General features: G+C 49.7%; 1 protein-coding gene across 7 annotated transcripts in view; it reads right to left on the bottom strand.

Moving 5' to 3' along the window:
• Positions 1-22571, bottom strand: part of samd13 (sterile alpha motif domain containing 13) — a 177826-nt gene that overhangs the window by 53530 nt on the left and 101725 nt on the right. For 5 of the 7 annotated variants that reach the window (XM_059648160.1, XM_048539457.1, XM_059648161.1 and 2 more), the window contains 2 exons: positions 16218-16361; positions 4162-4249 (listed from right to left, as the gene is read on the bottom strand). In XM_059648160.1, coding sequence (XP_059504143.1) covers positions 4162-4249; positions 16218-16361 — 232 coding nt within the window. The remainder of the gene's footprint in view (positions 1-4161; positions 4250-16217; positions 16362-22571) is intronic. The other 2 variants (XM_059648162.1, XM_059648163.1) reach the window with 1 other exon arrangement.

The raw sequence follows: 22571 nt of genomic DNA, 5'->3' as shown, positions 1-22571 counted from the left end.
CATGTCTCCTCCTGGCTCTTCTGAGCTCTCTCTTTAGGTCTTTCCTGGCTACCTCGTAGCCCTCAAGTGCCCTAACTGAGCCTTCACATCTCATCCTAACATAAGCCTTCTTCTTCCTCTTGACCAGAGATTCCACCTCCTTCGTAAACCATGGCTCCCGTGCTCTACAGCTTCCTCCCTGCCTGACAGGTACATATTTATCTCGGACACATAGGAGCTTTTCCTTGAATAAGCCCACATTTCTAATGTGCCCATCCCCTGCAGTTTCCTTCCCCATTCTATGTTCTCTAAATCTTGGCTAATCTCATCGTAATTGCCTTTCCCCTAGCTATAACTCTTGCCCAGTGGTATACACCTATCCCTTTCCATCACTAAAGTAAACATAACAGAATTGTGATCGCTATCACCAAAGTGCTCACCTACCTCTAAATCTAACACCTGGCCGGGTTCATTACCCAGTATCAAATCTAATGTGGCTTCGTCCCTTGTTGGCCTATCTACATACTGTGTCAGGAAGCCCTCCTGCACACTCTGGACAAAACCTGACCCATCTATAGTACTCGAGCTATAGTGTTCCCAGTCAATATCTGGAAAGTTGAAGTCCCCCATGACAACTACCCTGTCTCTCACTCCTATCGAGAATCATCTTTGCTATCCTTTCCTCTACATCTCTAGAACTATTCGGAGGCCTATAGAAAACTCCCAACAGGGTGACCTCTCCTTTCCTGTTTCTAACCTCAGCCCATACTACCTCTGTTGACGAGTCCCCAAACATCCTTTCTGCAACTGTAATACTGTCCTTGACCAACAAGGCCACACCTCCGCCCCTTTTACCATCTTCTCTGTTGTTACTGAAACATCTAAATCCTGGAACCTGCAACAACCATTCCTGTCCCTGCTCTATCCATGTCTCCGAAATGGCCACAACATCGAAGTCCCAGGTACTAACCCATGCTGCAAGTTCACCCACCTTATTCCGGACGCTCCTGGCATTGAAGTAGACACACTTCAATCCAACTTCTTGCTTGACGGTGCCATCTTGCTTCCCTGAAACTTTATTTCGGACCACCCTACTCTCAACCTTTTCTATAGTCGAACTACAATTTTGCTGCTGAATTAGTTTAAACCCACCCGAACAGCCTTAGCAAATTTCCCCCCCAGGATATCGGTACCCCTCTGGTTCAGGTGAAGACCATCTTGCTTGTAGAGGTCTCACCTACCCCAGAAAGAGCCCCAATTATCCAAGAATGCAAAACCCTCCCTCCTGCACCATCCCTGTCGCCATGTGTTCAACTCCTCTCTGTCCCTATTCCTCGCCTCACTAGCACGTGGCACGGGCAACAAACCAGAGACAACAACTCTGTTTGTCCTAGCTCTCAGCTTCCATCCTAGCTCTCAGCTTCCATCCTAGCTCCCTGAATTTCTGCCTTAAATCCCCATCTCTCTTCCTACCTATGTCGTTGGTGCCAATGTGGACCATGACTTGGGGCTGCTCCCCCTCCCCCTTAAGGATCCCAAAAACACGATCAGAGACATCACGCACCCTGGCACCTGGGAGGCAACACACCAACCGTGAGTCTCTCTCGTCCCCACAGAACCTCCTATCTGTCCCCCTAACTATGGAGTCCCCAATGACTACTGCTCTGCTCCTCTTCCCCCTTCCCTTCTGAGCAGCAGGGGCAGACTCTCTCCAAAGATTATTTGGATTTAAATGTGTTGAGTTATCTTTGGAATTCAGCTTTAGTTATAGTGCCCCTCAAAGGGCTGTTTGTTCATTTAACTACTCAGTAGAATAAAGTTAATTTGATTTCATCATTTTCAAACAGAGTATGATAAGGGATATACAGCAGCAGGGCTGGGTCATTTCTCCCCAGAACAAGTGTTCATCGAGGCAATGGCCTACTGGTATTATTGCTGGAATATTAATCCAGAGATCTAGATTGTGTTCTGCGGGCCCAGATTCCAATCCTCCCACAGCAAATAGTGGAATTTAAATTCAACAAGCTCCTGGAATCCATTGTTGATTGTCGGGGAAAAACCCATCTGGTTCACTAATGTCCTTTCGGGAGGGAAACTGCCATCCTTACCTGGTCTGGCCGACATGTGACTCCAGACCCACAGCAATGTCACTGACCCTTAACTGTCCTCTGAGCAATTAGGGATGGGCAATAAATTCTAGTCAGTGACATCGACATGCCATGAATGAATATTAAGAAGGTATTTTTATAAGTGTAGTTTTTTAGGCAGCTATCCATTGAGAGGTGGTTCATTTAGTTAATTAAGTTTATTTTATTTCAAAGGAAAGAGAACTGTTGGGACACCAAAGTGTCGCTAAATAGGAAGCTCATGCTGCATTCAGTGACTAAACCTTTTTTCTAAAAATGTTCACTGGTGAGGCATGGGTATCAGTGGCTAGAATTCATGGCCTATACCAGTCTCTTGAGAAGGTGGTGGTGAGCTGCTTTCTTGAACTGCTGCATTAGGGAGAGAATTCCAGGATTTTGACCCAGTGGCACTGAAGGAGTGGTAATATATTTCAAGGTCAGGATGATGACTGGCTTGGAGGGGAAGTAAACCTACTAAAGGACAGGCTCGTGTCTACATTCATCTTTCACCTCCTCGCTTGGATCAGTCTCACACCTAATGGAGAAATTCTGCTCACCCTCAGAATGGTGGGGAGGGATTACGTCACTGTTTGGGAGATACCGTGACACTGAAGAGGCAGAAGTCAGCAAATTTGAGAGATGAGAGGGGAATACAAGAAGGGAAAAGAGATGGGGAGGGAGGGAGAGAGATGGCAATAATCGCAGATTACAGGGAGATATTGATGGGTTAAGTAAGTGGGTCAATATTAGGCCAAATAGTGTTTATTGTGGGAAAACGTGAAGTTATTTATTTTGGAAGTGAGAACAAAAGAACAGACTTTTTTTTAAATATTCAGAAACTGCAGAAGACTTTAAGTCAAAGGGACTTGGGGTCGGCAGGGGGTGACTTGTGTACAGAAAGCTAACACACAGAGGCAGCAGGTACGCAGGAAGGCTAATGGACTACTGGTGCTTATTTCAAAGGAGTTGGAGTATAACAAGTCGCTGGAAAAGCTCAGCAGGTCTGGCAGCATCTGTCAAGAAAATAAAACAGAATTAGCATTTCGGGTCTGGTGACCCTTCCTCAGAAAATCACCGGACCCGAAACATTAACTCTGATTTTTTTCTTCACAGATGCTGCCAGACCTGCTGAGCTTTTCAGTAATTTCTGTTTATGTTCCTGATTTACAGCATCCGCAGTTCTTTCCGTTTTTATGTGGAGTATAAGAGTTCGGAAGTCATATTGCATCTGTACAAGGTACTAATGAGACCACATCTGGAGTACTGTGAGCAATTTTGATCCTCTTATTCAAGGAGAGGTACGATTTCGTTGGAGGAAGTTCAGAGAAGGTTCTCCAGGATGATTCCTGGTGTGGAGGGCTTTCCTAATGAGCCAAGGCTAAACAGGTTGGGACTCTACTCACTGGAGTTTAGAAGATTGAGAGGTGATCTCATTGAAACATATTGGATTCTTAAGGGGCTTGATAGGGTCAATGCTGAGAAGATGTTTCCCCCATGGGAGAGTCTCAGAATAAAGGGGCACCGATTTAAAACTGAGATGAAGACGAATTTCTTCTCTCAGAGGGCTGTGTGTCTTGTGACACTCCTCCCCACAGAGAGCTGCGGGGCTGGTGTCCTTGTGCATGTTTAAGGCTGAGATAGACAGTTTCTTGATCAGTCAGTGACAGGGAAAGGACAGGAAAGTGCATATGAGGAACATCGGATTGGCCATGTTCCGACTGAACGGTGGAGCACGCTTGAAGGGAAAAATGACCTCCTGTTCCTATTTCTTATGGGCTTATCATAGCTGTGAACACCACACAGTCGATTTCAGTGTGATCAATACCTGTATAAGGATAGACCCCTTTCTGGATCAGCTGAATACTGTGTGTTGGATGCAGCAGAAACATGGTAACAGAATCTAAACAAGGCTCAGCCATTGCTCCCACACCAGGGAGGCTGGGTAATCCCACAGGCATCAGCTGGCAAAATTAAAAATGAACTTACAAAGCTGCCCTGTCCTGAACAGAGCTGCAACGTGCACGTCACCTCGTCATTTCATGCAACATGCACTTACCTTTTTGTTGAGCCACTTTCGATAGTCTCCATCTCGACAGGGGACGCTGACGGGGTTGGAAGGCAGGAAGCTCCTCGTAATTCAGGAACTAAACAAAAACACAGGGAACATGTCACATCATTGAGGTTTGTGTTGGGATATTTCAAATTTCTCTCACATTGCTGGTGCTCCCTAGAAGAGGCTAAACACAGCAAATAAGAGTACAGGGACACTAATGATAGGATCCCTACAGGGTGGAAGCAAGCCATTTGCCTCATTGAGCCTACACTGGCCCTCTAAACAGCACCCCACTCAGACCCACCCTATCTCTGTAACCTTGCGCTTTCCATGTCCAACCCACTTAGCCTAAACACTGCAGGCAATTTAGCATGACCAATCCACCCTAAGCTGCAGATCTCTGGACCGAGAGGAAACCCGCACAGACACAGGGAGAAATGTGCAAACTCCACATAGACAGTCGTGCCAGGGTGAGAATCGAACCCGGGTCCCTGGTGCTGCAATGCTAATCACTGAGACACTGTGTCACCCCTTATTCCTGTTCAATCCCTTTAACAAACAACAAACTTGGTACGCAGAACACCAACTGCGACGTCAAAACGCAATTAAGATTCAGTTGCAACGTTAATATGCCTTTTCTGTAGAAACCCCATTAGATTTATTATGCAGTATCATTCAAACTGAATGCTTTCACAACTGCTCGCTTGTATCCCTGAGGAAACAACAGAGGGTTCTTAAATCCATTTGTGCCCACTGTATTGTATTGTATTGTATTGTATTGTATTGTATTGTATTGTCTCTCCTCTCCTCTCCTCTCCTCTCCTCTCCTCTCCTCTCCTCTCCTCTCCTCTCCTCTCCTCTCCTCTCCTCTCCTCTCCTCTCCTCTCCTCTCCTCTCCTCTCCTCTCCTAAATATCTCTCTTTTCTTCCCCTCCTAACAGAAAGGAGTCACCACAGTGCCATTTCTATTAAAGAATATTGCTTTGCCATCCACATTTCACATTGACTGACTGATGTTGCTTTCATTAAACAGAGTAAGTATTTAGCATAGACTCATCACTGAGCTTTAACTGCTCTACAGTACTGTAAAAGATCACTTGAAATCAACTGCCAAAAGGAATTAATACACTTTGGGTTAATTAGCATGCATAATGAGATCAAAATCGAGCTAATGAGCTCCAAATTCCCTTTAAATAAACAGCACTCAGAACAATTACACACTTCCCAGCCTTTTGTCTGATTTTTCTAGCCTCTCCACTCCTTCAAACATTGGCATGAGCCAGATGTAAACTCCAGGACCTGAGCTACTCACATAGTGATACTAATAGGGGCATTGCTTCCTACTCCAGGCCTGACTTCATGTGAACATGACCATTAGGTCTAGGGACGAATCCATACAGGTCCGACCCATGGGCCAGAAACTGGGGAGGGCATAGGGCATGTTGGTGACTTTCTACATCTCCAATCTCGGGATGAAGAGATTGACCCTGGCCCCGATTTTGATGAGGGAGCTTGGTTCAAGGACACGTTGAAAAGCTTAGTCCCGATTCTTGGTTGGGGCGGGGGCAGGAGTTAAGAATAGGAATGGGACTGGAGGAAGTTGAGAGTTGATGAGAGGAAAGAGAGAGAAAGAGATAGTGATAGTGACAGACAGAGAGACAGAAAAGGAGAGGGGTGTAAGAGCAGGAGAAAATAGAGAGATGGGCATGTAAATGTAAACAGACCGGTCTGAGAGGGCTACCCTCGTTAGTGGAGTTTCTGCTGTCTGGAGGAGGGGAAAGCACAGCAATGTAGTAAGAAACTCAATGCCCCTCTTCGCATCCTCAGGGTAAGTGGAGGCACCTTCTCTCGGATACCTCACACTCACTTGATCTGTCGCTGCACCTGCCCGATACCAAAGCTCATGTCCCATCACGCTCACTATTAACCTGCAATATCTTCCCTCACTTGCTAACAGCCACCCCAACATCTGAAGCCCTGAATTCTGCATGCTCTCTTCACTGCTCACACACTCACTCAGATCACCTCTCCAACATCACAGCAGGGTTAGTCACCACATACCCACTCTCAGGAGGATAACAGCCCCCAGGAGGGCAGAAAGACTCACAGGTGGGCGATGGGCAGCCTCACATTCAGCTCCTCATCCTTTACCTCAAAACGATCCTGTCTCTGAATGTCTCAAATGTCTGATGACCTTGTCCACGCTCCTGGGCTGGTCCCAAAGGCTGCCCTTGTCTTACTGTGCTGACAGCCACTCAGTGAAAGCTCCTGATTGGATTGGGGTCTGGGGTCAACTGCGACAATTTTCCTGGCGTTCTCTCTGTGCCATACAGCAGTGACATGAGCCTGGTATCTCTGCCTGAGGGGAAAGGCACAAAAATAAGGCAATGCAGGGCCGGGAGGCTCAGAATGAGGGATTGTTGCAACACTGAGTGAGGATAGGGCCATGTGTGTGTGTGTGTGTGTGTCGGTGGGGGTGGTTGTGTGTATGTGTGTCTGTGTGTATGTGTGTGTGTGTGTGTCGGTGGGGGTGGTTGTGTGTGTGTGTGTGTCTGTGTGTGTGTGTGTGTCGGTGGGGGTGGTTGTGTGTGTGTGTGTGTGTGTGTGTGTGTGTGTGTCCCTGAGCACACTATGTCCTTGCCGGTGTGTTAGGTCCTGTCACACCCCTGACTGAAGTGTAGAAACGGGCTATAAACGAATTGGAGATGTACCATGAGGGTTCTTTGAGGTTGGCACTTATCAAATACCAATGTCCGCGGAAGCAAACATCCTGAGATGTTAGTGCCCAACACAGAGGTGCATCAGAGCAAGCGGTGAGCTGAAGTGACCAGGCTCCCTCTACAACTTCCATATTGAGAATTCTTAGCATCCACTTTACTGATGCTAGTGGGAAGATGGAGAGCTGAGGTGAGATGTGTGGTTGATAGTCACTTAAAAGCAATGATCAATCTCCCTTCCAAGGCACATCACAGTTTCTGAGTGCCTGCAACTTGGAAGATGCAGCTTGCAGCCTCAAGATAGGCCTCACTGGGCCTCCCGCGCGGTTCTGCCACATTTCTGGCCGTAGCCCATGTTGTTCAGGCCCTTATAAGATTCTGCCTTTACAGTTTTCATCTTCCAGGCCATATCTTCCATGCAAGTGTTAGCCCAGGCAGTTCTGAGAGAAACAGCTCCACTTGCTGTGTTAGTGGGGCTCAGCGGAAGTGTTTCAGAGATAGCAGGAACTGCTGATGCTGGAGAATCTGAGATAACAAGGTGTAGAGCTGGGTGAACACAGCAGGCCAAGCAGCATCAGAGGAGCAGGAAAGCTGATGTTTTGGTTCTGGACCCTTCTTCAGAATTTTTCTGAAGAAGGGTCTAGGCCCAAAACGTCAGCTTTCCTGCTCCTCTGATGCTGCTCGGCCTGCTGTGTTCATCCAGCTCTACACCTTGTTATCTCAGCAGAAGTGTTCCGGGATCAGATGATCCCAAAAGTTGACGGCATCCTTACCCTAGTGTGGTCAATTTAGGTGTTGGTCATCTCTTTCCCCCTCCACTTCCAGTCGTCACCCAGGAGCTCCCCCTGCTGGTCCGTGCTGGAGTTTGCAGGTACCAGATAACATCTCCCAAGAAATCTGATGGCCTGTTCGGCTGAGGCTCAAGGGAACAGATGGCTTTGGGCCTATTGCCTCCATCCTGGAATCTCTTTGAGGGGCGACTAACCATTACGTCAAGAGATAATCCCTGAAATCCATCCGAAATGTTTGCAAGAATGAATGAAGAGAAGTAACAGCCTAGCCAGGCAGAGGATGAAGGAAGCTTGGCAGCTGTCTGAAAAGAAGTGCACAAATGAAGGGAACACTTTTTTTATTCTTTCACAGGATGCGGGCATCACAAGAAAGGCTAGTATCTGCTGTCTGCCCAAATTGCCTTGGGAATGAGAGGCTTGTTCGCTCATGCCACGGGGCAGTTCAGAACCATACACGTTGTTTTGGAGTGTGGAGTCACATGTTGGCCAGACCAGCCAGTGAACCAGATGGGACTTAATGACAATTGATGACATTTTCCTGATCACCACCAGAGAGACACAAGGTTTCAATTTGGGATTTTACAGAGGATACATTTCACCATGGTGAAATCTGAACCCATGGCCTCTTGCCCTGGCCTCTGGATCACTGGCCCAGTGACCTTATCCAGGCCCAGTGATCTAAGCCAGGCCCAGTGATGTTAGCCAGGCCCAGAGATGTTAGCCAGGCCCAGTGATGTTAGCCAGGCCCAGCGACGTTAGCCAGGCCCAGTGACATTAGCCAGGCCCATTGACGATATCCAGGCCCAGTAACGTTAGCCAGGCCCAGCGACGTTAGCCAGGCCCAGTGACCTTAGCCAGGCCCAGCGACATTATCCAGGCCCAGCGACGTTTGCCAGGCCCAGCGATGTTAGCCAGGCCCAGCGACTTTAGCCAGGCCCAGCGATGTTATCCAGGCCCAGCGACGTTAGCCTGGCCCAGTTACCTTAGCCAGACCCACTGACCTTAGCCAGGCCCATTGAGGTTAGCCAGGCCCAGTGACATTAGCCAGGCCCATTGATGTTAGCCAGGCCCACTGATCTTAGCCAGGCCCAGCGACATTATCCAGGCCCACTGATCTTAGCCAGGCCCATTGACGTTATCCAGGCCCACTGACCTTATCCATGCCCAGTGACGTTAGCCAGGCCCAGTGACGTTAGCCAGGCCCAATGACATTAGCCAGGCCCATTGATGTTAGCCAGGCCCACTGATCTTAGCCAGGCCCATTGACGTTATCCAGGCCCACTGACCTTATCCATGCCCAGTGACGTTAGCCAGGCCCAGTGACGTTAGCCAGGCCCAGTGACATTAGCCAGGCCCAGCGACCTTAGCCAGGCCCAGCAACGTTAGCAAGGTCCAGTGACATTAGCCAGGCCCAGCGACCTTAGCCAGGCCCAGCGACGTTAGCCAGGCCCAGCGACGTTAGCCAGGCCCAGTAACATTAGCCAGGCCCAGTGACCTTAGCCAGGCCTAGTGACCTTAGCCAGGCCCAGCGATGTTAGCCAGGCCCAGTGACCTTAGCCATGCCCAGCGACGTTAGCCAGGCCCAGTGACCTTGGCCAGGCCCAGCGACCTTAGCCAGGCCCAGTGACGTTAGCCAGGCCCAGTGACCTTAGCCAGGTCATTCTCCTTTGAGTTGTGTTATAAGGGAGCACCTTTGGAAGGAAATGGAACTGAATGAGCTGAAAGCCACAATGCGTTTGACAGCATTGGGAAGCGCTTGGTAACCAATAAGAGACAAGAGTTACAGTATGCATTGGTGCACGGACTTTGGAGCTCACCACCTGGACAGCAATGGTCTCCTGACGCTCTGCCAGAAGATCCTGTATTGAGGATACATTCCTTGTGCCTATCCTGCAATTCCGTGACCTTCACCTCCACCTACTCCCGACCCAGTCCGTATCTTCCTGATATCTGGCCTCTGTCCTTCCACTGGAGGGTAACACTCTTTAGCAGCAAAATCTCAAAGGCATTCCCTCTTCCCCACTTCCTCAGTGACAGCGGCTATCTGCCTTCTTAGTGCCCCCTACCTCTGCCTGGCCTCTGCCAGTATCATACTCCCCATCCTCTGCTTCGTGATTCCTGGAAGGAGACTACCCCTCCACTTCAGAAGCATTTATTCACCACTCTCCTTGTAAACCCTCCCGACCAGATGGCACCCCACACCCCACCTCCAGGTACCTGCATGTGTTCTGTTGCACTACCCTCATCCCCAAACCTCAAAAGCCCCTCAAACACCAGACCCACCCAGTTCCTGGGGGAGGCGTGACTGGCTCCTCACTCTGTCCTTTCTTCAATGGCCCAATGTCATCCACCTGCTCTACAAAACCTCAATACGCCCCTGAATGCATGGGTCTGCAACAATGATGGATGAGCCGAGATCTCCTCACCTCGGGGTTGCGTGTCTCTGTGCTTTAACCAGCAGTTGCCAAAGACCACCCCCCCCCCCGACCCATCCCCCCTCACCCCGCTCCACATAAAAGCCGTCTCTCTGAAACATGGGGCTCCAACGTCCTGTAGTGGACCACAGCATCTAATGGGGGCCTGCCCTGGGGTTCGGAAGGGCATCAGACGTTGCCAGTACGTTCACCAATTCGCCACCTGCCACCATCCCCCCCACCCTCAAACCCCCAACATAAGAACTGACAATGTTGGTCTCAAACGTAACGCTGTCTACGATCTTGTTAAGATCGGCTAATGGCAGAGAGGTCTTGACGGGGTGATGTGTTGGGGGGATGGAGTCCCCCCAACACCTGAACTGATGATCACAGTTACAGAATGAGGGGAGCTCTTTTAAAACGGTGAAAGAAACTCCTTATTGAGGAGATCTGCGGTAGAGAATGTATGGAATTCTCCACTCCAGGCAGCTCAAGGGGTCAGATCACTGAAAATATTTAAATGGGAGTTGGATAGATTTTTGAAACATCAGGGAGTTGAGGGCTATGTGGAGCTGACATGATGGAGGAGGAATTGCAGAATCCCTACAATACAGAAAGAGACCACTGAGTCCTCACCAACACTCTGAAGAGCATTCCACCTAGAGAATCAGCCATGATCATATTGAGTGGTGAAGTTAGCTTCAAGGGCTGAATGGCCTACTCCTGCTCTTGATCTGCAAGATTCTATACAAATGAACAATTGACATTCTACGTTGGGGGCGGCACGGTGGCTCAGTGGTTAGCACTGCAGCCTCACAGCACCAGGGACCCAGGTTCGATTCCAGTCCCAGGCAACTGTCTGTGTGGAGTTTGTACATTCTCCCTGTGTCTCCGAGGGTTTCCTCTGGGTGCTCCGGTTTCCTCCCACAGTCGAAAGATGTGCAGGCTAGGTGGATCGGCCATGGGAAATTGCCCCATAATGTTCAGGGGTGCATGGGTTATGGGGGATGGGTTTGGGTGGGATGCTTCAAGGGGCAGTGTGGACTTGTTGGGCCAAAGGGCCTGTTTCCACACTGTAGGGAATCTAATCTAATCTAATCTACAGAGGGGCAACAGTTGCATACAGATCAGAGGGAGAGGAAACCATAGCACTTCAGATACAGGGCCTCAAATTATACATCAGGTTCCAGTGTCCCAAAGTGTTTTAAAGCAAGCAATGCTTGTGAACTTGCCGCTCCCCTCGCCAAGCTGTTCCAGTAGAGTTACAACACTGTCAACTACCCAACAAAATGGAAATTTGCCCAGGTATGTCCTGTACACAAAAAGCAGGACAAATCCAACCCGGCCAATTACCGCCCCATCAGTTTCCTCTTGATCATCAGTAAAGTGATGGAAGGTGTCAGTAACAGAGCTATCAGGCAGCACCTGCTCAGTAATAACCTGCCCAGTGACACCCAGTTTAGGTTCTGCCAGGGCCACCCAGCTCCTGACCTTGTTACAACCTTGGGTCAAACATGGACAATTGAGCTGAATTCCAGAGGGTGAGGTGAGAGGGACAGTCCTTGATATCAAGGCTGCAATCGGCCGAGCGTGGCATCAAGGAGCCCTGGCAAAACTGGAATCAATGGGTATCAGAGGGCAAACGCTCCAGTGGTTGGAGTCATACGTGACACAGAGGAAGATGGTCGCGGTTGTTGGAGGTCAGTCACCCCCAGCTCCGGGACATCTCTGCAGGAGTTCCTCAGGGTACTGTCCTAGGCCCAACCATCTTCAGCTGCTTCATCAACAACCTTCCCTCCATCATAAGGTCAGAGGTGGGGATATTCACTGATGGTTGCACAATATTCAGCACCATTCGTGACTCCTCTGCTACTGAAGCAGTCCGAGTTCAAATGCAAAAAGATCTGGGCAATATTCAGGCTTGGGCTGAAAAGTGCCACACAAATGCCAGGCCGTGACCATCACCAATAAGAGACAATCTAACCACTGCCCTTTGATATTCAATGGTGTTACCATCACTGAATCCCCCACTATCAGCATCCTGGGGGTTACCATTGACCAGAAGCTCAACTGCACTCACCACATTAACACATTGGCTACAAGAGCAGGCCAGAAGCTGGGAATCCTGCAGCAAGTAACTCACCTCCTGACTCCCCAGAGCCTGTCCACCACCTACAAGACACAAGTCAGGGTTGTGATGGAATACTCCCCACTTGCCTGGATGACTGCAGCTCCAACAACACTCAAGAAACTTGACACCATCCAGGACAAAGCAGCCTACTTGATTGGCACCACATCCACAAACACTCACTCCCTCCACCACCGATGCTCAGTAGCAGCAGTGTGTACCATCTACAAGATGCACTGCAGAAATTCACCACAGATCCTCAGACAGCACCTTCCAAACCCACAAACAATTTCACCCAGAAGGACAAGGGCAGCAGATACATGGGAACACCACCGCCTCCAAGTTCCTCTCCAAGCCACTCACGATCCTGACTTGGAAATATATCGCCGTTCCTTCACTGACGCTGGGTCAAAATCCTGGAATTCCCTTATTAACAGCACTTGGACAGCAATGGCTCAAGAGAGCAGCTCACCACCACCCTCTCACAGGTAACCAGTGGAGAGCAATAAATGCTGGCTTGACGCGAGATACCCACATCCCAAGAATAAAGAATGATGGCATCTGGAAGAACGGCCACAGCTATGATGCAGGAAAACTGGTAGCTAATTTATGGACAGCAAGCTCCCATCACGAAGTGTGAAACTACTTAGATAGTGTGAAAAATATAGATTAGGGGCTGGGTGAAGCAGAAATAGTGAGCAGGAAATGGTGAGATTTTGATTTTCCTTTCTGAAAAGTTTTGCTGGATCTTTAATGTTCCCCTGAGGGGTGTCAAAGGGCCTCAATTTGACATTTTATCCAAAGATTGTGCCCCTGACAGTTACAGCACTCCTCCAATATTAATTCATCATGCACACATTCAAACCAAACTACTCCACAGCATCAAAAACAAAAGTTGCTGGAAAAGCTCATCAGGTCTGGCAGCCTCTGTGAAGAGAAAATTAGAGTTAACGTTTTGGGTCAGTTCTGAGGAAGGGTCACCGGACCCGAAACGTTAAATCTGATTTTCTCTTCATAGACGCTGCCGGACCTGTTGAGCTTTTCCAGCAACTTCTGTTTTTATTCCTGATTTAAAGCATCCGCAGTTCTTTCGGTTTTTTACTCCACAGCATCCTCCACCAGGATCAACTGGGGAAAACATTCCACATTGTGGCTCACACAGTGGGAGATATGTTCCTGGCTGGAGGACCATCCATCTCCCACCGTAAGCCAAGATCACCAGTCACTGAGGGCACTGGGCAGACGGAAGGCTATGGACCTGGGCATGGTATCAGGTTGGTAATGAAACACAGTGGACTTTGGGAGAATTTGCAGGAAGCCATTGAGACCTCACAGCATCCAGAAGACTGCAGGATGGGCTAACATCAACCCCATCGCGACAGTTCTCATGTTCCAAATATAGCCCCACTTGGGGTGGTATGGAGGCTCTGTGGTTAGCACTGCAGCCTCACAGCACCAGGGACCTGAGCTCAATTCCACCTTTGGGTGACTGTCTGTGTGGAGTTTGCACATTCTCCCTGTGTCCGCGTGGGTTTCCTCTGGGTGCTCCAGTTTCCTCCCACAGTCCAAAGATGTGCAGCTCAGGGCGGATCGGCCGTACTAAATTGCCTGTAGTGTTCAAGGATGTGCAGATTAGTTGGGGTCTGGGTGGGATGCTCCAAGGGTCAGTGTGGACTTGTTGGGCTGAAGGGCCTGTTTCCACACTGTAGGGATTCTCTGAGACGAGATTCAAGCTGGAATACTTCCAAGTGATACAGAATTTTAAAATAAAAAGAACTTCAAGTGTTGCACCACTTCTTTGGGGAACAAGACCAAATGCAATTTAAACAAGACAGTCTCTAGAACAGATGCCACCACAAAGCCCATCAGATTAACAGGTGAATGTGCTGTTCTTTCACTTACTAACCTTTTAAACAACCCAAATGCCCCCATCCTGTAATGTTTCAGTTGCTTGTGTATATCACAAAATTCCAGAAGTGTTTTGCCTTTTTTAATAATGCCCGTAGCTTTTAACTGATCAATTTACAGTAAAACTGACTGGTTGATTTTGATCAACTCAAAATATTTGCCTGACTTGTTTCCCTATAGTTTCACATGAGTCATAGACTCATACAGGATAGAAACAGGCCCTTCGGCTCACCATGTCTATGCTGACCAACAAACTCCAAACTACTCTGGGTCCAAGCCCGAAACGTCATCTTTCCTGCTCCTAAGATGCTGCTTGGCCTGCTGTGTTCACATTTGGTCCTTAGCCTAGTATGGTCTCCATTTTAACTGCTCATCCAGATGCTTCTTAAATGCTGTGAGAATACCTGCCTCCACCACTCCCTCAGGCAGCACATTCCATATTTCTACCAGCGTCTGGGTGAGAAAAATGTTATCAGATCCCCTCCAAAGTACTTACTCCTCACCTTAAACTGATGCCATCTGGTCTTAGACACGTCCCCCACGGGGAAGAGATTCTGATGATCTACTCTGTGTGTAACTCTTAGAATTGTGTACACCTCAATCAGATTCACCCCACCTCACCCTCCTCGCCTCCCAGGAAAACAAACCCAGCCTAACCAGTCTCTTCCCTTAATTGAGATAACACAGTGTGGAGCTGGAGGAACACAGCAGGCCAGGCAGCATCAGAGGAGCAGGAAAGCTGACGTTTCGGGTCAGGACCCTTCTTTCTGACTATCTCTGAGTGATCCAGCATCTGCAGTTCTGACTATTTCCTCACAACTGAGACTTTTCATCCCAGGTGACATCCTGGTGAATCTCCTCTGCACCCTCTCCAACACAATCATGTCCTTCCGATAGTGTGGTGACCAGAACTGCACACAGTATTCCAGCTGTGGGCTAACTAATGCTATATGAAGTAGTAACAAGACTTCCCTGCTCCTATGTTCAACGCCACGGCTAAAGAAGGAAAGCATCCCATTTGCTTTCTTCACCACACTGTCTACCTGTGCTGACACCTTCAGGGACCTATGGACTTGTAAACTCTCAAGAGTGAAGAGAGATGAGTTTATTCAGCCCTCCACACTCAGCTGTAGCAGATTCCGGATCTTATCACAGCCTCACGTTACACCAAACAGCTTTGTTACCGTCGGCCTGGTACCAGCTGAGGTAATACTGGGTTCAGAACTAGGCACCGCAGTTTTAGAGAAGGACCAAATCTTAAAGAGGGTGCAGAGATTTCCTGGAATGGAATCGGGATTGGGGAAGCTGTTTAGTGGACAGACTGAGAATCTGGGCTCCTTGCCTCTGCAGCAGTGACAGCTGAGGGGAAGATTGAATTGAGGTGTTTTGACATGACAAAGGGTTTCAGCAGAGGAACTGGGGAGAAAATGAAATGTTTCCAGTACTGTGAGGGCTGGATAGCGAAGGATACAGGCTGCAAGTTACAGTCGGATACGACAACAGGCAGTTGTGGACTTGGGGAAAGCGGTGTAATGATGATGTCACTGGGCGAGTAAACCAGAATGCTAGGCTAACGCTTCAGGGAAACAGGAGTTCAAATCCTCATTGCAGCAACAGGTTGGAGTTAAATTCAAAGATCAAAATGTGGAATGGAAAGCTAGTCCAGGTCCCAGTGACCTTCCTTCACTCATGTCCTTTAAATGGTGGCAATCTGCTGTCCTTACCTGGTCTGGTCTGTGTGCAACTCCACACCCACAGCAACATGAATGATACTTAATCGTCCTGTGAAATGCCACAGCCAACCACCCAGCTTAAGGGAAATTAGGGATGGCTACCCTCAATAAATACCCCCCCTTTAGCTGGCAGCACCAGTATCCCACAAAAGCATAGGTGCTTGAGCAGCACGACCGAACGAACAGCCATAAGGTTATGTTTCTGCTTGTTTCACAACCATCCGTTCATTTGCACAACTCACGCTAAACGAAGGAGCCAGTGAGTGCGTCAGGTGTTAACAAAGGAGCAGGGTAACTGCCATCCAAGCTCAAGGGACACAGACTGGTGAACACTAATTGTAGCACGCCTCCTGGAGACTGTCCGATTACCTGTTGCTCCCTGCTCGGGAATAGCTTCCTCCTTGGCTGTGTCATGTTTCAGGGCAGGATCAGGAGAGGCAAGCCGAATGAGTAACATCCTTTGTCCAGTTTCTTTCCTGGAGCTAGCCACACATTCTCCATACGGCCATTGATCTACGGGAAATCCCAGCTGGTTAGCAGTCACATTGTTGTGGCCTACTGGCCCTGCAGGCTCTGCTCAGAGCAGTGCTGACTGACAGTGTGTCATTTAAACTCTTGTACAAAAACACAGCTCATTTTCAATAACCAAACCTCCATGATTTTAATTCTCTTCTTGTCACTCATATGAATCAGAGGTCAAACCATTGAATACACTGGTCAGTCAATTTAAACAAAGTTAAGCACCAACTTGAAGTCTGAAATCTTTGGCAACATCAGTGACCTCAGTGAAATCGAAAACCAAACTATTTCAGATTTGGAATGTGAGGCTGGATGAACACAGCAGGCCCAGCAGCATCTCAGGAGCACAAAAGCTGATGTTTCGGGCCTAGACCCTTCATCAGAGAGGGGGATGGGGAGAGGGTTCTGGAATAAATAGGGAGAGAGGGGGAGGCGGACCGAAGATGGAGAGAAAAGAAGATAGGCGGAGAGGAGAGTATAGGTGGGGAGGGAGGGAGGGGATAGGTCAGTCCAGGGAAGACAGATAGGTCAAGGAGGTGGGATGAGGTTAGTAGGTAGGAGATGGAGGTGCGGCTTGGGGTGGGAGGAAGGGACGGGTGAGGGGAAGAACAGGTTAGGGAGGCAGTGACAGGTTGGACTGGTTTTGGGATGCAGTGGGTGGAGGGGAAGAGCTGGGCTGGTTGTGTGGTGCAGTGGGGGGAGGGGTCAAACTGGGCTGGTTTTGGGATGCGGTGGGGGAAGGGGAGATTTTGAAGCTGGTGAAGTCCAATTGATACCATTGGGCTGCAGGGTTCCCAAGCGGAATATGAGTTGCTGTTCCTGCAACCTTCGGGTGGCATCATTGTGGCACTGCAGGAGGCCCATGATGGACATGTCATCTAGAGAATGGGAGGGGGAATGGAAATGGTTTGCGACTGGGAGGTGCAGTTGTTTCTTGCGAACCGAGCGGAGGTGTTCTGCAAAGCAGTCCCCAAGCCTCCGCTTGGTTTCCCCAATGTAGAGGAAGCCACACCGGGTACAGTGGATGCAGTATACCACATTGGCAGATGTGCAGGTGAACCTCTACTTAATGTGGAAAGTCATCTTGGGGCCTGGGATAGGGGTGAGGGAGGAGGTGTGGGGGCAAGTGTAGCATTTCCTGCGGTTGCAGGGGAAGGTGCTGGGTGTGGTGGGGTTGGAGGGCAGCGTGGAGCGAACAAGGGAGTCACGGAGAGAGTGGTCTCTCCGGAAAGCAGACAGGGGTGGGGATGGAAAAACGTCTTGGGTGGTGGGGTCGGATTGTAGATGGCGGAAGTGTCGGAGGATCATGCGTTGTATCCGGAGGTTGGTGGGGTGGTGTGTGAGAACGAGGGGGATCCTCTTTGGGCGGTTGAGGCGGGGGCGGGGTGTGAGGGACGTGTTGCGGGAAATGCGGGAGATGCGGTCAAGGGCGTTCTCGACCACTGTGGGGGGTAAGTTGCAGTCCTTGAAGAACTTGGGCATCTGGGATGTGCGGGAGTGGAATGCCTCATCGTGGGAGCAGATGCGGCAGAGGCAGAGGAATTGGGAATAGGGGATGGAATTTTTGCAGGAGGGTGGGTGGGAGGAGGTGTATTCTAGGTAGCTGTGGGAGTCGGTGGGCTTGAAATGGACATCAGTTACAAGCTGGTTGCCTGAGATGGAGACTGATCGTCTCAGCCTGCTCCTGCCCCACCGAACTCATCTCCACATATCTGGGCTCCATTTTCTCCCCTTTGGTCCAGGAACTCCCTACCTACGTCCGTGACACCACCCACGCCCTCCACCTCCTCCAGGACTTCCAATTCCCTGGCCCCCAACACCTCATTTTCACCATGGACGTCCAGTCCCTATACACCTGCATTCCGCATGGAGATGGCCTCAAGGCCCTCCGCTTCTTCCTGTCCCGCAAGCCCGACCAGTCCCCCACCACCGACACCCTCATCCGCCTAGCCGAACTCGTCCTCACCCTCAACAACTTCTCTTTCGATTCCTCCCACTTCCTACAGACTAAGGGGGTGGCCATGGGTACCGCATGGGCCCCAGCTATGCCTGCCTCTTTGTAGGTTACGTGGAATAGTCCCTCTTCCGCACCTACACAGGCCCCAAACCCCACCTCTTCCTCCGTTACATTGATGACTGTATCGGCACCGCCTCTTGCTCCCCAGAGGAGCTCGAGCAGTTCATCCACTTCACCAACACCTTCCACCCCAACCTTCAGTTCACCTGGGCCATCTCCAGCACATCCCTCACCTTCCTGGACCTCTCAGTCTCCATCTCAGGCAACCAGCTTGTAACTGATGTCCATTTCAAGCCCACCGACTCCCACAGTTACCTAGAATACACCTCCTCCCACCCACCCTCCCGCAAAAATTCCATCCCCTATTCCCAATTCCTCTGCCTCCGCCGCATCTGCTCCCACGATGAGGCATTCCACTCCCGCACATCCCAGATGTCCAAGTTCTTCAAGGACCGCAACTTTCCCCCCACAGTGGTCGAGAACGCCCTTGACCGCGTCTCCCGCATTTCCCGCAACACATCCCTCACACCCCGCCCCCGCCACAACCGCCCAAAGAGGATCCCCCTCGTTCTCACACACCACCCCACCAACCTCCGGATACAACGCATCATCCTCCGACACTTCCGCCATCTACAATCTGACCCCACCACCCAAGACATTTTTCCATCCCCACCCCTGTCTGCTTTCCGGAGAGACCACTCTCTCCGTCACTCCCTTGTTCGCTCCACACTGCCCTCCAACCCCACCACACCCGGCGCCTTCCCCTGCAACCGCAGGAAATACTACACTTGCCCCCACACCTCCTCCCTCACCCCTATCCCAGGCCCCAAGATGACTTTCCACATTAAGCATAGGTTCACCTGCACATCTGCCAATGTGGTATACTGCATCCACTGTACCCGGTGTGGCTTCCTCTACATTGGGGAAACCAAGCGGAGGCTTGGGGACCGCTTTGCAGAATACCTCCGCTCGGTTCGCAAGAAACAACTGCACCTCCCAGTCGCAAACCATTTCCACTCCCCCTCCCATTCTCTAGATGACATGTCCATCATGGGCCTCCTGCACTGCCATAATGATGCCACCCGAAGGTTGCAGGAACAGCAACTCATATTCCGCTTGGGAACCCTGCAGCGCAATGGTATTAATGTGGACTTCACCAGCTTCAAAATCTCCCCTTCCCCCACTGCATCCCTAAACCAGCCCAGTTCGTCCCCTCCCCCCACTGCACCACACAACCAGCCCAGCTCTTCCCCTCCACCCACTGCATCCCAAAACCAGTCCAACCTGTCTCTGCCTCCCTAACCTGTTCTTCCTCTCACCCATCCCTTCCTCCCACCCCAAGCTGCACCTCCATCTCCTACCTACTAACCTCATCCCACCTCCTTGATCTGTCCGTCTTCCCTGGACTGACCTATCCCCTCCCTACCTCCCCACCTATACTCTCCTCTCCACCTATCTTCTTTACTCTCCATCTTCGGTCCGCCTCCCCCTCTCTCCCTATTTATTCCAGTTCCCTCTCCCCATCCCCCTCTCTGATGAAGGGTCTAGGCCCGAAATGTCAGCTTTTGTGCTCCCGAGATGCTGCTGGGCCTGCTGTGTTCATCCAGCCTCACATTTTATTATCTTGGATTCTCCAGCATCTGCAGTTCCCATTATAACTATTTCAGATTTGCTTCTTTTCTGAAGCGAATCAAGATTCCAAACCGGGTCAGATCATTCAGAAATCAAAAATAATTCGACTATCCTTCCACACCTGCCTCTGAAGCAACAGCATTAAGTAAATCGCACAGAATTTGGTCTGACACTGTCGGCTGAGAAACAGTGTTAGACAATGGCAAAAAGAAAGAGAGAGGAAGAATGACACAGAGAAAAGGAGAGAGAAAAAGAGAGAAAGAGGAAGAAAAACAGACAAGAGACAGTAAAGAGGTACAAGGAAAGGAAGAGTGAGGGGAGAATGGATAAGGAGAAATATAAAGTGAGGAACATAAAGAAAGAGAGTGAGTGAGGGGAGCAGATGGAGAGAAAGGGGTGAGTGATGGAAGGACAGCGAGATGGATGGAGAAACTGACATGGAGACAAATGGATGGAGGTGCAGGGTGATGGATAGAGGGTCAGGGCAATAAGAGTCATGAATGGAGGGATAAAAAAGGAACAGAAGAGGAGAGAAGGGATGGAGGGGAGGAACAGAAGGAATGAAGGGCAAGTTTGGAAGGTGAGGGGGGAAGGTTGAAGGGGGTGGCCATTTTCTAAAACTCTGAACAAATCATCACTTAATCTCCTAAATTTGGAGGACTATGAAAGTGGTTTGTTGGTTGGACCCCTACTCAATGCCCAGCTACTCCTGGTAAATCTACATTGTAGCCCCCTCTGAGGTAATGTAGCCCCTTCCCAATGGAAATTCAGGAATAGTTGCCTTTCCTCCTGGTCCTCTTCTGGAATCACTTTGCGGGACAAAGACATGGGCAATGGGAGACGTTCTGACCATTCCTTACTGAATGGGCTCATGACTAACATGGGCTGATTCAAGGAGCTGCAATAGCTGAGGAACTCCTGCCGTGTCCTGCCCTTTCAGCAGGGGGAGATCATGAACCAGGATGCCAGTCCGCTCCCAAACAAGGCCCAAGGGGGCCCACAAGAGATGTTCATCCTGTCTCCCCACTGGCTCTCACACACCAGGAGAAAGCCTTAAACACCTCAACACAACTTCCACCCAGCAGCGATAGCAGACCCGCAGTGAAGTTAGGGTAACCATCTATCAGCAGAGCTAGACTCAATTAATCTTCCCCTGGCTGCAGCTTTAAAATAAATGTCACTAACAAACCTGGAATAAAATGCTAGTCTCATCAATAATAATGAGGAAAATACCAAATTGTTGTATAAAACGCATTTCATTCTCACAATGCTCTTCAGGGAAGGAAATCTGCTGTTACCCGTTGCTCTATATGTGACTCCAGGTCCAGAACGTTGACTCTTAACTTCTCTCTGACTTGCTCTCCTATTTGCTCTCGCAAAGTGATGGAAATTGTTGCTATTGCTCAGCCTTAACTTGCTCACTGATGTTCAGCTCAAGCTCAAGCAGAACCAGGTGGCTTCAAACCTCACCAGTGCCTGGTTCAAACATGGGCAAAGGGGCTGAAGAGAGATGAGCGGGACAGCCATTGATATTAAGGTTGATTGAACGGCATCAAGGAGCCTGAAAAAAACAGGAATCAACGGGAATCAGGGGACAAACTCTCTGCTGGTTGGAGTCATACCCGACGCATAGGAAGATGGTCGTGGTTGTTGGAAGTCAGTCATCTCAGCTCCAGGACATTGCTGCAGGAGTTCCTCAGGGTAGTGCCGGAGGCCCAACCCATCTTCAGTTGCTTCGTTGATGACCTTCCCTCCACCATAAGGTCAGAGGTTGGGGATGTTCCCCGACAGCTGTACAATGTTCAGCACCATTCGCTACTATTCAGGCACTGACTGAGTCCATACTGGCATAACGCTGCCGTCGCCAGCTGATCCAGGTACAGCCACGTGCCAAGGATTCCCTAGGAGTATGGGCCGTCTGCCCTACTGCACAGGAGAGGCTGGTCTTAGGGTATTATCATTAGACTATTAATCCAGAAACTCAGGGGATATTCTGAGGGCCTGGGTTCGGTTCAAAACCTGCCACGGCAGATGACGTATTTGAATTCAATAAAAGCCTGGAATTAACTGTCGAATGATGGTGATTGTCAATTATCATTAAGATCATATGAAGCGAGAACAGGTGTAGATTATACGGCCCCTCGAGCCTGCTCCGCCATTTAATGGGATCATGGCTGTTCGGGTATTCCCCACATCCACTTTCCTACCCTTTCCCCATAATCCTTGATTCCCTGACTGATCAAGAACCTCTCTATCTCAGCCTTAAACATATATGATATGGAGATGCCAGTGTTGGACGGGGGGGTGGACAAGGTCAGAAATCACATGGCACCAGGTTGCAACAGGTTTATTTGAAATCACAAGCTTTCAGAGCGTAGCCCCTTCGTCACCTGATAAAGGGGCTACACTGACAGCTTGTGATTTCAAATAAACCTACTGGACTACACCCTGGTGTCTTGTGATTTCTGACCTTAAATATACAAAAGGACTCTGCTCCCACAGCTGTATCTGTGGCAATGAGTTCCAAAGACTCTTAACCCTCTGAGAGAAGAAAT

The sequence above is a fragment of the Stegostoma tigrinum genome, chromosome 8 (assembly GCF_030684315.1).
Source record: "Stegostoma tigrinum isolate sSteTig4 chromosome 8, sSteTig4.hap1, whole genome shotgun sequence".
Classification (NCBI taxonomy): domain Eukaryota; kingdom Metazoa; phylum Chordata; class Chondrichthyes; order Orectolobiformes; family Stegostomatidae; genus Stegostoma; species Stegostoma tigrinum.
The sequence above is the reverse complement of the archived record's forward strand: the minus strand, read 5'-3'. Positions and strand labels throughout refer to the sequence as shown.